The following is a 16,450-nucleotide window of genomic DNA, read 5'->3' on the forward strand; positions in this document are numbered from 1 at the left end:
GCTAGTTTCTGTCACCCATTTCTGTCGCTCATTTCTGTCGCTCATTTCTGTCGCTCATTTCTGTCGCTCAGATGTGTAAACATGACGTCATCAAATCTATATTTATAGGATAGGTTATAGGAGATATATATGTTATAGGATAGGAATATAGGACCCAAATGACCCAGAGGACCCAAATGACCCAGAGGACCCAAATGACCCAGAGGACCCAAATGACCCAGAGGACCCAAATGACCCAGAGGACCCAAATGACCCAAATGACCCAGAGGACCCAAATGACCCAGAGGACCCAAATGACCCAGAGGACCCAAATGACCCAGAGGACCCAAATGACCCAGAGGACCCAAATGACCCAGAGGACCCAAATGACCCAGAGGACCCAAATGACCCAAATGACCCAGAGGACCCAAATGACCCAGAGGACCCAAATGACCCAAATGACCCAGAGGACCCAAATGACCCAGAGGACCCAAATGACCCAGAGGACCCAAATGACCCAGAGGACCCAAATGACCCAGAGGACCCAAATGACCCAGAGGACCCAAATGACCCAGAGGACCCAAATGACCCAGAGGACCCAAATGACCCAGAGGACCCAAATGACCCAGAGGACCCAAATGACCCAGAGGACCCAAATGACCCAGAGGACCCAGAGGACCCAAATGACCCAGAGGACCCAGAGGACCCAGAGGACCCAAATGACCCAGAGGACCCAAATGACCCAGAGGACCCAAATGACCCAGAGGACCCAAATGACCCAGAGGACCCAAATGACCCAGAGGACCCAAATGACCCAGAGGACCCAAATGACCCAGAGGACCCAAATGACCCAGAGGACCCAGAGGACCCAAATGACCCAGAGGACCCAAATGACCCAGAGGACCCAAATGACCCAGAGGACCCAAATGACCCAGAGGACCCAAATGACCCAGAGGACCCAAATGACCCAGAGGACCCAAATGACCCAGAGGACCCAAATGACCCAGAGGACCCAAATGACCCAGAGGACCCAAATGACCCAGAGGACCCAGAGGACCCAAATGACCCAGAGGACCCAAATGACCCAGAGGACCCAAATGACCCAAATGACCCAGAGGACCCAAATGACCCAGAGGACCCAAATGACCCAGAGGACCCAAATGACCCAGAGGACCCAAATGACCCAGAGGACCCAAATGACCCAGAGGACCCAAATGACCCAGAGGACCCAGAGGACCCAAATGACCCAGAGGACCCAGAGGACCCAGAGGACCCAAATGACCCAGAGGACCCAAATGACCCAGAGGACCCAGAGGACCCAAATGACCCAGAGGACCCAGAGGACCCAAATGACCCAGAGGACCCAAATGACCCAGAGGACCCAAATGACCCAGAGGACCCAAATGACCCAGAGGACCCAAATGACCCAGAGGACCCAAATGACCCAGAGGACCCAAATGACCCAAATGACCCAGAGGACCCAAAGGACCCAAAGGACCCAAATGACCCAGAGGACCCAAATGACCCAGAGGACCCAAATGACCCAGAGGACCCAAATGACCCAAATGACCCAGAGGACCCAAATGACCCAGAGGACCCAAATGACCCAGAGGACCCAAATGACCCAGAGGACCCAAATGACCCAGAGGACCCAAATGACCCAGAGGACCCAAATGACCCAGAGGACCCAGAGGACCCAGAGGACCCAAATGACCCAGAGGACCCAAATGACCCAGAGGACCCAAATGACCCAGAGGACCCAAATGACCCAGAGGACCCAAATGACCCAGAGGACCCAAATGACCCAGAGGACCCAAATGACCCAAATGACCCAAATGACCCAGAGGACCCAAATGACCCAGAGGACCCAAATGACCCAGAGGACCCAAATGACCCAGAGGACCCAAATGACCCAGAGGACCCAAATGACCCAGAGGACCCAAATGACCCAGAGGACCCAAATGACCCAGAGGACCCAAAGGACCCAGAGGACCCAGAGGACCCAAATGACCCAGAGGACCCAGAGGACGCAGAGGACCCAGAGGACCCAGAGGACCCAAATGACCCAGAGGACCCAAATGACCCAGAGGACCCAGAGGACCCAGAGGACCCAAATGACCCAAATGACCCAGAGGACCCAAATGACCCAGAGGACCCAGAGGACCCAAATGACCCAGAGGACCCAAATGACCCAAATGACCCAAATGACCCAGAGGACCCAAATGACCCAGAGGACCCAAATGACCCAGAGGACCCAAATGACCCAGAGGACCCAAATGACCCAGAGGACCCAAATGACCCAGAGGACCCAAATGACCCAGAGGACCCAAATGACCCAGAGGACCCAAATGACCCAAATGACCCAAATGACCCAGAGGACCCAAATGACCCAGAGGACCCAAATGACCCAGAGGACCCAAATGACCCAGAGGACCCAAATGACCCAGAGGGCCCAAATGACCCAGAGGACCCAAATGACCCAGAGGACCCAAATGACCCAGAGGACCCAAATTCTATGTATGTTTCTATGATGATGTATGTTTTGGTGAAAGTACATAATGTGAATACTAGTAGCAATTTTACAAAAACCATGGCATAATTTCAAATCTTGACCCGAGATGATAATTATGCTACATCATAATTTCCATGTGCCAACCTGGGCGGAATCCAAGTGGATTCACTTGACTTGTTCCTCCTTGTTTATGTTCATCACCCCTCCCCCTTCCTCCTTTACTGCCCCCATACTCTCTGGTAGTTTGTGAACCTGTTGCCCTTTGCTGTTCAGATCCTCAATGAGCCTAGACCCCTATATAATATAACTGCACAGATTTGGCGCCAGTTTACGATCAATATTTGCCTTAACTTACTTGTGTGAAATGATATTTTCCTTGTTTGATGTACTGAAGACAAGACTGAAATATGAAACTGAAAGGTCAGCTGGCAATTGCAGTTTGCCAGTAATTTAATCCAAGGTCTTTCATTTGTTGACTGAAAGACAAAGTCAGATTTGCCTTTACATTTGTTTCGATTTTCGTTTATTTTTCTCTCAAAATGTCCATCTTCCTTGTATTAATATTATTATTATTATTGTTATTATTATTGTTTAAAAACTGGTGAAGGGATAATGAAGTGGCAATTGGTAAGTAGCAAATTTGATCATTTGTTGATACACACCAGGTTTTTTGATGTTGACATGTTACTGACCCTGTTGCATATTGCAGTCAGGATGTAAGTTTAGGGTTATGAATGTTGTGACGAGATCAACTTTGATGTGGATATGCCCGATAAGAGATTAATTTGTAGATTTTTGATTGGTATATAGATTTTTAACCTGAGAGTTTTTAAAATTGTTGATATTTTTGGCAAGTGTGTGATATTGTGGATCGCCATAGTAACTAATGCAGTGAAATCCTGTTTCACCTGATAAAGCACCATAGTTATCTGTAGCAAAACAGATTTTTTTTCCAGCTGGAGAGCAACTCTTTGTAGTGTTTGGCCCTCGGCCTTATTTATTGTCATGGTAAATGCTGATCAAATCGGAAACAGGTAATGATGTAGCTGAAATGGTATAATTGTAATTTAAAAAATCAACTTAAAGGTATAACTGTGCAACAAAAGACTCATCAAAATAAACTTACCAGAAAAACATTTGCCAAACTAGAAAGGCACTCAGTTGAGAGCATACCTCCGCCAGGTATGAAGTTTAGGTTTTGTGTCCTAGAGTAGACCAGAAAATCACAATACAGAATCACATTTAATCAAAATCATCCATCCACAACCTTTTGAGATGTCCTGTATATATCGTTTTTGGCCCTATTGCCCAATGGTGACGAATCGCTTAAAAAAAATTGTACTGGCCGGATCTGGATCCGGATCTTCACCAAAATTGAAACAATTCTTACTTGTCACATACACAACCTGTCCACCAAGTTTCGTCCAAATCCACCCATAACTTCTTGAGATATCCTGCTATATGTCGGTTTTAGCCCGATCTCTCAATGATGAAGAATCACTTAAATCACTCGCACCGACGTAGCTCCGGTCCTGTAAGGGGATTAAATCAAGCGGGCACAGGTGTAACGGGGAATAGAAAATAATACAAGGGTTTATTACAAATAAAAGCAAGGACAGGAAAATACGTGTCGATAATAAAATAAAGTAACTAAATTGGGATCCCACACACACTGGACTCAGAAACGAACAAAGGAGGATGAATTACGAAAGGAATTGTCTCGTCATGGTGTGTAAAATGGTGCATGCAGCCTTATCTGTCCCTCGTCTTGTCCGCCGTCCAACACGGCTCCGTTCGGCCCCGATGCACCCACGAGGCCTCGCTCCAAGCTCCACAAGCGCCGATCGCACACCACGAGGTCCCTCGCTCCAAACTCCAAAGCACCGAGCACCGCTCCAAGCACCAGCACCGCTCCAAGCACCAGCACCGCTCCAAGCACCAGCACCGCTCCCAGCACCACGAGGTCCCACAGCAGGAAAAGCACCGCGCGTCCAACGCAGGCTAGCGGCCCCATGCGAGGTCAAAAAGCAAGCGAACTCCACTCGGGCTACAATTCAGCCCAACTCGGGCTGCGCAAGACGAAGAAGAGCTGCAATAGCGAGCTGTGTAAAACAAGAACCGGATGTGCTCCCTCTCTCCCTCCGTCTCTCTCTTTCGAGCCGACTGCCTCGAACCAACTGCGTCTCAAAACTCACTCGGCGCAAGACCCACTGCCAAACTAAGCAATGGCGTTCGGCGCTTGCTCATATCTCCTCGCCGGTGACGTCAGCCTTGGCGCGCTACCAACCAATCAGTGTCTTCCACCGACTCGTTGGCTCGCTCAGGCCCATTCCTACCGCGCCACCCCAACACTCGTTCTCTGTTCCGTGGTCATAGCGCGTGGCAGTCGAACTGGTTAGGTCCGTCGGAGGTGCAACCGGCGGCTTGGCGGCCATCATCGGCGGTGCCCTGGCTTGGTTTCCTTGCCTGTTCGTCTTTCACAGTAATGTCAGGGAAAGGGAATCGTTATTTAGTGTTGCAATAAAGATCCTAACTAAGTGTCTAAGTGGTTGCGGTGCCAAAAGGGACAAAGGTTTGGCTGACCAGGTGAGACACACAAGGGCGCTACTCTTTAATCCCTAACTCTACTTAACACATGAACCTCCTGGTAGGTTCACAAGTATACTCCTTACCGACAAACCGCCTACACATGAAACTTATTACAAGTCAGATTCCTTACCGCGACAGACGAATACCTACCTACACAGATCTATCTGGCTCGGCATATTGCTACCCCACCCGACATAACAATATCTTCATGGCAGGCTCACACCAAGCCCCGCTCCCCCTCTGCACCTCCCCACCCCCGATCCCAATGCCACTGGCTGCCTGGGTTGCCTGTCCCTAAATCAAGCTCTCTTCGGAGCTCTTTCGCTAAAACAAGCAGCAGAGTAACATGGCATTCTGTGATGTAAATTTCACGATGTTCTAAAATTTCCACATCATTCCAAATGCATTGTATATTTCTTAAATGGAATAAAGCTTTAATTTGCTATCACTTTCTGTCATGTGAAGAGGGCAGTTATTCACTGTGGAATTAATGTGCAAATGCAAGTAATTTGTATCAGCAGGCCATTACAAGCTATTCCGTCTAGTACATGGTTAACTGCTTTCCACAGTGGTTCGTTCGTATCGTTAATTGAGAGCTGGATTTTAGATCTCATGACGCTTGTTAACTTGTTGATGTGAAGCTCAATTTGCAGTTACTGTAATAATTCCACGTGAGCACTTTTAAATAAAACTCTTTTGCTCGTCATTTTGAGCACACATCGTTGGTCATTTTTTCATTGCGATTATGGTGACAAAATAGACACCTACCCTCCCCTCGCCCCAGACTTTTTTTTTTTATACACTTTTATTTAACTTCATCTGAACTTTGTTTGTCCCGTTTCAAATATTTGAGCCATTCGTTTTCTAGGTTCCATACGTCAGAGAGAGCTGAAATTTGGCCCACTGTCCTCTTTTCTGGCACATTTTCATCTACCAAAATTTAATTTAAAAAAAATATATATATATTTGGTTTAAAACTTTTTTAAAAAAGAAAAAAGTGTGTAGCCCTAAAACATGTTTTTTTCGTTTACTTGTTTCGACTGAAAACCACCCAATTCTGCGCATAAATATATCATCCTTCATCCCCATAATTCCAGAAATGGCATGCCCACGTGACATCCTTTTAACAACCAATTGACAAGATATTGGCTGTTTCAACAGAAATTACAAGGAACTTTGCTGCATTTTCACCTGCTGCTTATTAATGCTTTTTATGCATACGATAATGCAAAATGATTTTTTTTTTTTGTGATCATGTCTATTAAGAGGCCGAGCAAAATTATCAACATTTTCATGGTTGCACAAAGAGTGGGATGGGAGGCAGAGGGCGGTTATTACTCCTGTAAGACTTTAATTTCCTTTTTAAAAGTCGATCTTTACCCCTGCCACCAAAGGTGGGCAAATGTTATGTTTTCACCCCTATTTGTGTCTGTCTGTATGTGAACAGGGTGTCACAAAAAGGTTTTGTGGATGGATTCGGACAATCTTTAGTGGACCAGTTGGATGTGTGGCAACAAGGATGAAATGATTCGATTTTTGCTGAAGATCCAAATCTGGATACTGGAATTTTCTTTCGTTATTCTTAACTATTGAAAAATGGCCTCTAAAGGTGGTTTTTAAAATTTTTTTATTCTTAACTATTGAGTGATGGGACTAAAACCAGTATATAGCACCATATCTCAAAAAGCTATGAACTGATTCGGACAAAACTTGGTGGACAGATTGGGTGTATGCCGAGGACGAATCAATTAGATTTTGGTGAAGATTCGAATCCAGATATGAAATCTAGATTCTTAACTATTGAAAAATGGCCTCTAAAGGTGGGTTTTTAAATTTTTTATTCTTAACTATTGAGTGATGGGACTAAAACCAGTATATAGCACCATATTTCAAAAAGCTATGAACTGATTCGGACAAAACTTGGTGGACAGATTGGGTGCATGCCGAGGACGAATCAATTAGATTTTGGTGAAGATTCGAATCCAGATATGAAAATGTAAAAATTTTTTAAGTCATTCTTCACCATTGAGAGATGGGGCCAAAACTATTTATACCATAATATCTCAAAGTTGTGGACGGATTCGGACGAAACTTGGTGGATGCGTTGGGTAGGTGACAAGAACAAGTTGATTAGATTTGGGAGGTCCGAATCCAGATCTGGCCTATCAGCAGAATACAAAATATAAATTGTTCAGCTTGGCAGAGGTACTGTATGCGCTCTACCGAGTGGCGTTTTGGTTAACCTTGCAATTGACTGCCAAAAATACAAACAAACAAAAATGAACCCACATCAATAAGATGGAGAAAATAAATTATTGTCTTTCACGCTGGAAGCGAGATGTTTTCACTTTGACACTGGGCTTCGTGCCGAGACTATAGCTTCACCGAAATCGGCACATGCGTTGTACTGACAACTCGCTTCCTTGCGGAATCCTGCCTTGCTTTGCAGTATTACCGATGGTGGTAGTGCCTCATATTACCCTGTACATGTGTATTTGTGTAGGTATTGATTTGTGTATAGTGTGTTCAATGAGTGTGTGTACTCTGTCAGCCTTTGACATGACACTGCGTTCGATCATTCCTTAAAACTCCATCACTGTACAAATTACATCACATCAGACCATTTACACTATCACACAAAGACAGGGTACACATTCTTCGTGGACACCAGCGAATCCTGTCCCAAATTCCCATACACTAGTACTCTAATGCTGAGGGTGTTCATCACATCGTGTGTGTGTGTGTGTGTGTGTGTGTGTGTGTGTGTGTGTGTGTGTGTGTGTGTGTGTGTGTGCGTGTGTGCGTGTGTGTGTGTGTGTGTGTGCGTGCGTGTGTGTGTGTGTGTTGTTTTTTTTTTGCTGTCATCTATCTATAATTCCAGTAATCTCTGTCTGTCTGTCTGTACGTCTGTACGTTTGTCTGTGACCGCTGTTTCTCGACAACCACGGGTCCGATATACTTTTAACTTGCCAGGTATATTGCTGGGGACCCGAGGATGTGCCTTTTCAAGGTTTCATATTAATCGGACAATTACTTACCGAGCTATGTCCAAAAAACGATTCAACCAATCAGAGAGCAGCGAACGATCGCGTGTGCCGAACGTGGCGGGCACACTCTGCCTCGGATGGCACATTTGAGAGCGTATTCATTTATTTCACGTTTGCAAACTATGTTGGCGTTAAACTATGTTTTAAAACTAATAAAACCGAATTTGCGATTCATTCGCTTTCCTGCGCGTTTGTGCACGCGATGGCGATTTCTTTTCTTTACCAAACTCCGGAAGCCGTTCGCTTTGGACCAAACCATTGCATGTAAATAGAGGGGGGGGATTGTCACCGTACTCGCAAGCCGTTCGCTTTGGACCAAACCATTTCATGTAAATAGAGGGGGGGGATATAATTTTAGATATAGATATAGTACGGGCAATGCCCTAGTGTATGCAATGTGAGATACCTTAACTGATTCCAGCTGCTAAAACATCAGAATCAAGAAAACCATAAACTCAAAAAACGACGGCCATTGAATGTGACGAGCACTGTTCTGGTAGCAAAGATCACAAATGATGTCAGAATACATGATTTTGTTGCATATCGTTGCTTTAATAATACATCTGCCTGACAACAGTGGTGCAGCTCAATTGACCAAAGTTTTAATTTGAAAACTTTAAAGTGAAATTGCCTGTTGGATAATAAAAATACCAGCCATAAATGCAAAAAAGTGATGGTAAAGTATAAAATCTTGTTTTGATGAATGAAAACTCTGACTATGTGATTTAAGGTCTTGAAAAGTGCTAGTCTTTAAAGGACTATGAAAATGTTGATACTTTTGGATGGTCCCTATTTCTCATTCTTTTAGAATCTGAGTTTAATTTCCATTTAAGTGAAATTCTTGGCAATGTTGTTTTAGTTTCAATCTCAGCGTTTTTGGGATCTTGCTCATTGCTATTCGTTTTTTGGGATCTTGTGCACATTGCAGACGGGGGAGAAAACGTTAATATTTTATCAATAAATTAATAATAGCTTTGATTATCTTTTTTGTGCAAGAGGAAAAATAATTAATTGTGTTTTAGAGGAAGATTTGTTTAAATATGGTGTGTGTTCATGTGTGCTGACATTTTCGCTGCAGTGCGACAGTTTATGAACCAGCTCGTGTCTGGCATGCTCTACCTGCACTCGCACGGTATTCTCCACCGAGATCTGACGCTCGCCAACCTGTTGCTCTCTCAAGAAATGAATGTAAAGATAGCAGATTTTGGCCTTGCTGCTCAACTACAACTTCCCAACGAGAAACACTACACTATGTGTGGCACTCCCAATTACATCTCTCCTGAGGTATCTTGTTTTTCAGGGAATTGTTCCTTCTTTCTCTCATCACAGTTGTTATATTTTGGCAATGTATTTTCTCTATGTACATTGTATACTTGATAATATGTTTCCAGAGATAATTTTTGGCCATGTTGTAGGTGGCAACACAAGGACCACATGGTCTTGCCGCAGATGTGTGGTCTCTGGGCTGCATGCTTTACACGATGCTTGTGGGCCGGCCGCCATTCGATACGGATGGTGTGCGCAGCACACTCAACCGTGTAGTGCGCGGAGAGTACTTTTTGCCTCCTGACCTCTCTCCTGAAGCTGCTGACTTGATATACCGATTGCTCAGAAAAGACCCTGCTGAGCGATTAAGCCTGGTTTGCATTACCAACCATGCATTCATGACTGCTCAAGGGGTCGGTGCCAGCAGAGTAGCCTCTGGCCGTAAGGTAAGGCAGAAAGAGGCAACTTGTATTGGAAGGAAATATAATTATTTGGGGAAGATACTATTTTGATGGAATTTACTCACAAAGGTGATGCATATATGGCTGGAGAAAGTAAAAATAAATAAATTAATTAATGGGTAGGTCCTGTTGTGTTTCAGGGAAGGACTGCAGAGGGTTCGGCAGACAGTGGCCTTGCCACAATGGCCACGGCCATACCTACTGATGCATATCGCCCAAGCAGTGTCCCACCTTGCATCATGAAACCAGTTAGTTCGGGTTCAGGATTGAGCTGTGGCGCAAGTTGGGAGAAAGCCGAACGGGATGTTCTGCACGTGGGCTACATGTCCCATGCATGTGATGTTGGAAATGACCAATCTGCCATCAGTGGTCTCTCTTTGACGAAGAGACTTCCTCAGGCAGCACTGCCCTTTGAGTGCGAGTCTGGCAGAGTGGCAGTGAAGCAGTGGTCTGGTTCTTGGCCACGTCGAATGGACTCCAGGACATCAAAGGATCTAAACAGGCACCCACCTTCGCCGCCAGTACGGCAAAGATCAAGGTTTGTCGAGCAGAGATGTAGACCAAGAGGGTAATTTATTTTAATTTTAATTTAAAATTTGTAACATCAAATGTTTCCGTTCTTATTTGTAATGTTGGGAATTTTCTTCACTTTGCTAAAATGATTACTTTCTGAATAAAATTGCTTGAGGTATTTAATTTCTCGATTTTTTTTGCGGATGCTTAAATATGGTATCAACAGAGTTGATGGTATCAATAAATAGCATCTGCTTGTGTTTTTGGAAATTATTGACGTAGTCGGATTAGGGTTCGGCTCTGCTATGCAGTGTCGGTCCTGCTGAAGCAGTTTCTTGGCTGGGGTCACAACTCCCAACGGAGGTAATAATTTTGCTGAATGAAATAAAATAGATCAGAAACTGATATATATATATATATATATATATATATATATATATATATATATATATATATATATATATATATATATATATATATGTATATATATATATATATATATGTTGTTGTTGTTGTTGTTGCGGATTCGGGGGTCGGCACTCCTGTTACCAAGGGGGGGTTAATCCCCTTGTCTTTTAAGCTGGCCGTCCCCCGATCCTGGAAACTATAACGCTCCTCTGCGGTCGAGATTGGCCAGGGTGATTGGTCAATGGAGGTCCCAAATACCTAAGTGCCAATCTCTCCGCAAAGCAGGGAGATGATTCCCGCTCGGACCGCGGACAAGATGGAATTTGCCGAGCGGTTAGCAATCCAAAGCCCGAGCCATTAACAAAAGGACTAACCCGATCCTGAGCGATTGGCCAAATCATGCCGCAGGTACCCAATGGACAGAAAAGACTAAGATGATCGAATGAAAGAAGAAACCAAAAGGTAAGGAAGAACACAGGAATTTATTACAACAATAATTAAAGAGGAAACGAAAGGGTAAATGTACAAGGGAAGAAGAAGAAGCAGAACACAGTGCAGTCTTAAACAGTCTTAATTATCACGCCCCAGGACGACACAAACAGACTTACACGTAAGGGGTAATGATGGCTGGGTAGGAAGGTCCAAGCAGATGGACAGCGTGGGCCCCGGCTCCGATCCACGCTCCACCCCGGTCCACGCTCCGGTTCCGATCCACGCTCCAGTTCTGCGGTGAAACCCGGCAGGCAGCGCTGCTCGTATATCGTTGGAACGTGAGCGGACCTTATTTGTCGGGGTTCCTATAGCGGGGAGGGTATTTGGCTCTCTCTTTCTCAACGTTCATGACGTACCGATGTTCAACAGAAGTCCCCGGGGAAGTTTTACGCGCAGCTCCAGCAAGAAGTCCGTAGCGCGAAGCAATCCAACAAGTCGTCCCTCAAAGGGCTCTGCGCTCGCGGTTATATAACGCTGGTCCAGATTAAGCCGCGCTTCATAGGGCTACGCCCACTAGCGAGCTCACCTCAGCCTTGGCGAGTGCTTGGTGAGTGCTCGCTGGCTCCACCTTTGATGACGAGTTGACAGGGGGGCCACGCCTCCTTCCGGCGCTCCGCCCTTCTTCTCCAGCTTGACCGCATGCGTAATGGCGTTTTGAGCCAGGCAGCGAGCGCTGCTGGCAAGCAAAGGCGCGTAACCACAATTTGGAGAGAGTCAAGCCGCAAAATGAATGGGATTGAAGGACCTATCTTATTTAATTAATGCAACGCAGATTCAAACTATTGGAAACAGAGCCTTACCTAAAACACATACTAATGAAATAACTAGAGTTCCTATGGTGCCCTACGTGTTGTATATGGACTAATTAGGGTGCGACCTTTAACCTTTAGAAGATGGGAATATTTACAGGGAGTTATTTGCAATGGATTATTATATACAAGTGCCGGTTCTAAAAACCGTAACTATACACAAAGAATTAAGTTAAGCACCCCCCCCCCCGTTTTTTTACAACATCGCACATTACAAGTTTGTTGTCGTCAAAACAGTGTAATATACCCATGATATTGCTATATTTTCTGGAGAAGTGATATTATGGTCACATAAAAACATAACAATCATGCCGTTTTCAATATTTTATTCTGAATAATTTAAGGTGAAATTTTTTGGGAATTTTAGGCATATTTTCACCTCAATTTAAGTATGGAGCTATAGGTCCATCACGGACAGTGTGGATGACGTTTATGTTTTCTAACGTACAGTCATTGTTCTGAGAAGACCTCTAGCGATCTTTGCGTCAATAACGTGTGTAGGACCCACGTGATCGGATCACTGACTCAACCAATCACTTTTTTTCACTTTGATCACTCAATTTCATCAATGGATAATTGCTAATGTCATACCAATCATTATTTGATCTCACATACCTTAGAATATATGCCAATGTATACATATACACAAAGAATATATATTAGGGGGTGCTTACCTTAATTCGTTGTGTAGGGGTGCTTAACTTAATTCTTTGTGTATATATATATGTATGTATGTATATATGTATGTATGTATATATATATATATATATATATATACATTTGTCTGTGCCCTTGCACAATTTCGGGGCTGGGTCATGTGGCTTCACCAGCAGATCTACCCCGCCTGCGCCCGGGACATGTCCTTTCCCGGACAGTCCCCCCCCCCCCCCCCCCCCCCCCCGTCGACTGGAGCTGCCTCCCGAGCTTGCATACTCCTCACCCTAACCTATTTAGGGAAGACCCTCCTTGGCACTTAACACCCGATGCCCACCTTGGCATTTGGCAACCCGAGTCCTTTCCCTGGCTTCTTGGTCCCACTCACACACTAACCTAACTGACTCCCTGAGGCTACCTACGGCCTTACCAGGCCAAAGAGCTCTCAGTGACCAGGGTGCCTCGGTCAACCATCTCTACCAACCAAGCCACACGCCCAGCCATTCTACTGCCTCATGCACCTCACAAAACACTTCCATTTCTACAATCAGCACCACAGATGTCAATATCCATTATAATTTACGTACCTACACCCTCTATCTAATTTTAAACTAACCCCCTGGGCCTCCATGAATGGGGTCCACTCCCTGCCCCCCCCCCCATTCAATCCTTCGCACCATGCATTCCACACCTTGCATTCCACACCATGCATTCCACTCGTACGACTTAAACAATTATTTTCAAACCAGCACAATTCAAATACTTCCTTGTTTTAAAATCTCAAAAAAAAAAAAAAAATTAAAATTTTCCTTCTCTGTTCTTATCCGTTTGTTCGTTCTTATTTGTTCGTTCGTTCTTCGACCACGTTGTTCGTGATCACGTGATCACGTTGTTAAAAAATGTTTCATCTGTCCCCTGAAGAACTTTATTTTGTCATATTCTATAACACCTTTTTCTTCTTCTATAAAAGGATGCTTTCGACTTGCTCACCAAATCTATTCATTCCAAAAAAAAATTCCATCTCTTACAGTGCATCTTTCATTCATTCCTTAAACTCTCCAGAACTCCACCCATCCTTCAGCGTCCTTAAACGTATTTTGACTCGAATGTCTCAAGAAACTCATTTTGCAATAAATGTTCATTTCCCATTAATCGTACACTTTTCAAAATCCAATCTCACCCCTTCCCTCCTAAACACCCCCCACACCCCTCCCCTCCGAGACTCTCCCTCACTCCTCCCCTCCTAGACTCCCCTCTCACCCCTCCTCCTCAAAGCGTCCTCCCCGCTTCTTCCCCCTTCCAACTTTCACCTTCTTCTCCCTCAACCTTCTGCCTCACTCTTCCCCCTCCTCAAATAACACCTCACTGCGCCTCACCCAATCACCATCAAACCTTTTGTCTGCCCCATTCTTCCCTTTCTCCAAGCTATTCTGTAATCTCTGACACACCTTCAACAGCTCTCCCTACCTCTTCCTCCTCTTCCACATCTTACCCTACCGCTCCCCCCCCTGTTCTGTATCCGATGCTCCCCCTTCCTCTTCCTTAACAGTATGGACCTCAAACATCCGGGGCCTTCGCTCAAACTTAACTGATCTCTCCATACAGGTTGCTTCTGACAAACCAGACGTGATCTGCTTAACAGAAACTTTCCTCCTTCATGATGTCTCTGATTCCTTGGTATCTTTCCCAGGTTACTCCCTCCTCCGGTATGATAGACCTGAGCCTCGTCCTGGAGGTGGGGTTGCTATCTTTATAAAAAACTCTCTTCCTCACTCGCCCTGCACTGCCCTCTCTCCACCTCACCCCCAGGAATACCTTTGGCTACGGCTTCCCCATCGCTCCCACCTTTTGTTCATATGTGTGTTGTACCGTCCACCAAACAGTGATGACTCCATCTACATCTCGCTGTCTGATAATATGGACCAACTTCTATCTACCCATCCCAACTCTCTCTTCCTCATATGTGGTGATTTCAACTGTCACCATGCCAGTTGGCTGGGGTGGGTACCTCTCTCACCAGCCATGGCTCTTCAGCAAAGGACTTCTGTGACTCACTGGGACTGACACAATCTGTCAATTTCCCAACCCGGATCTCAGTCAACGGAGCATCTTCTCTTCTGGACTTGGTTATGACTAACTTCCCTGAAAATGTCTGCTGCTCTTCTTCTGCTCCAATCGGCTCTTCTGATCATGTGCTTGTTAAAGTGGACATCTCTCTGACCATTCTCAGAGAGCCTCCTCAGCGTCGACGGGTCTGGCATTTCACTCAGGCCAACTGGCACGGTCTTCAAGCAGCCATCAATCATCTGGACTGGTCTCCCATCTCTACTGCCTCTGACATCAACTCATCCTGGGAATTCTTCCAAAGTAAATTGCTCTCTCTCATGCACAGATTTATCCCATCTCGTCTTCAGTTGTCATATCATTCCTCCCGTCCATGGTACACGGAATCTTGTGGTGAGGCTATTGCCCAGAAACAACTTGCTTTCGTCTCCTGGAAAGCAAATCCAACGGAAGGAAATCTCATTTCCTTTCACAAAGCCCGAAACAAGTGTGTGTCCACCCTCAGGAGAGCCAGGAAACAATATCTCTCCGTTCTCAGGACCGAACTCTCTTATCTATCTCCCTCTTCCAAATCCTGGTGGCGTCTGGTCAAATCTGTTTCTGGTGTTTGTTCCCCCTCCATCCCCTCCCTCACCTCAAATGGCCACACGGCTGACTCCGCACGTGAAAAATCTGAATGCCTCAACTCTGTGTTTGCCTCTAAATCTTGTGTCCCAAACCCATCCCTCTCTGTACCCACCGTACCCAGTCGTACCCAGCTGCTCCTGGACTCTGTGTCCTTTCCTCCTGACAAGGTGGAAAAGTTTCTGTCAACCCTCGACTCTGATTCTGCAGCTGGACCTGACGGCATCAGCCCACGGGTCCTAAAATCATGTTCTGCCGCTTTTTCACTCCCTCTTTCTGTTCTCTTCACCCTCTCTTTTGCTCAAGGTCATCTTCCATCTGCTTGGAAATCTGCCAACATCACCGCTTTGCACAAAAAAGGTGCAAAAACAGATCCCAGCAACTACAGACCAATCAGCCTTCTCCCAATTATCAGCAAAGTCATGGAATCCATCATTGCTTCATATATGAAATCTTTCCTCTTCTCCAATGGCTTGATCTCTGATCATCAATTTGGTTTCAGACCTGGACACTCCACTCTGGACATGCTGCTTCTGCTTTCTCAACAATGGATGGAGGTCCTCAATGCCAAACAGGAAATTAGAGCAGTCTCCCTTGACATATCACGTGACTTCGATACGGTCTGGCACCTCGCTCTGCTCACCAAACTCTCCTCTTTTGGTATCCATGGAAATCTCCACGCATGGCTGGCGGACTTCCTCTCTAGTCGTAGTCAACGTGTGGCCTTGAATGGGTTTCTCTCATCTCCTCTTCCTGTTCAGGCTGGAGTTCCCCAAGGCAGTGTTCTGGGCCCTGTGCTTTTTCTGGTCTTCATCAATGATCTCTCTGACTCTCTTGAAAATCCTCTCTATCTCTTTGCTGACGACTCTACTCTCTGTCGCTCCATTCTTCATCCCTCAGATTGGCAGTCTGCAGCCTCCTCACTCTCTGCAGACCTTGACAAAATCACAGACTGGGCAAACAAGTGGAACATGTCTTTCAATCCTGACAAATCTCACACTCTTACGATGTCTCTCCGAAAAGACCGACTGG

At 45.4% G+C, this 16,450-nt stretch overlaps 1 protein-coding gene across 2 annotated transcripts in view; it reads left to right on the plus strand.

Moving 5' to 3' along the window:
- The window catches only part of PLK4 (polo like kinase 4), a 229,842-nt gene that overhangs the window by 62,346 nt on the left and 151,046 nt on the right, over positions 1–16,450 (plus strand). For both annotated transcript variants that reach the window (XM_078774357.1, XM_068112343.2), the window contains exons 5-7: positions 9,206–9,411; positions 9,543–9,839; positions 9,995–10,392. In XM_078774357.1, the coding sequence (XP_078630483.1) occupies positions 9,206–9,411; positions 9,543–9,839; positions 9,995–10,392 (901 nt within the window). The remainder of the gene's footprint in view (positions 1–9,205; positions 9,412–9,542; positions 9,840–9,994; positions 10,393–16,450) is intronic.

This window comes from Myxine glutinosa, chromosome 1 (assembly GCF_964187855.1).
Source record: "Myxine glutinosa chromosome 1, kmMyxGlut1.1, whole genome shotgun sequence".
In the NCBI taxonomy this organism is placed as follows: domain Eukaryota; kingdom Metazoa; phylum Chordata; class Myxini; order Myxiniformes; family Myxinidae; genus Myxine; species Myxine glutinosa.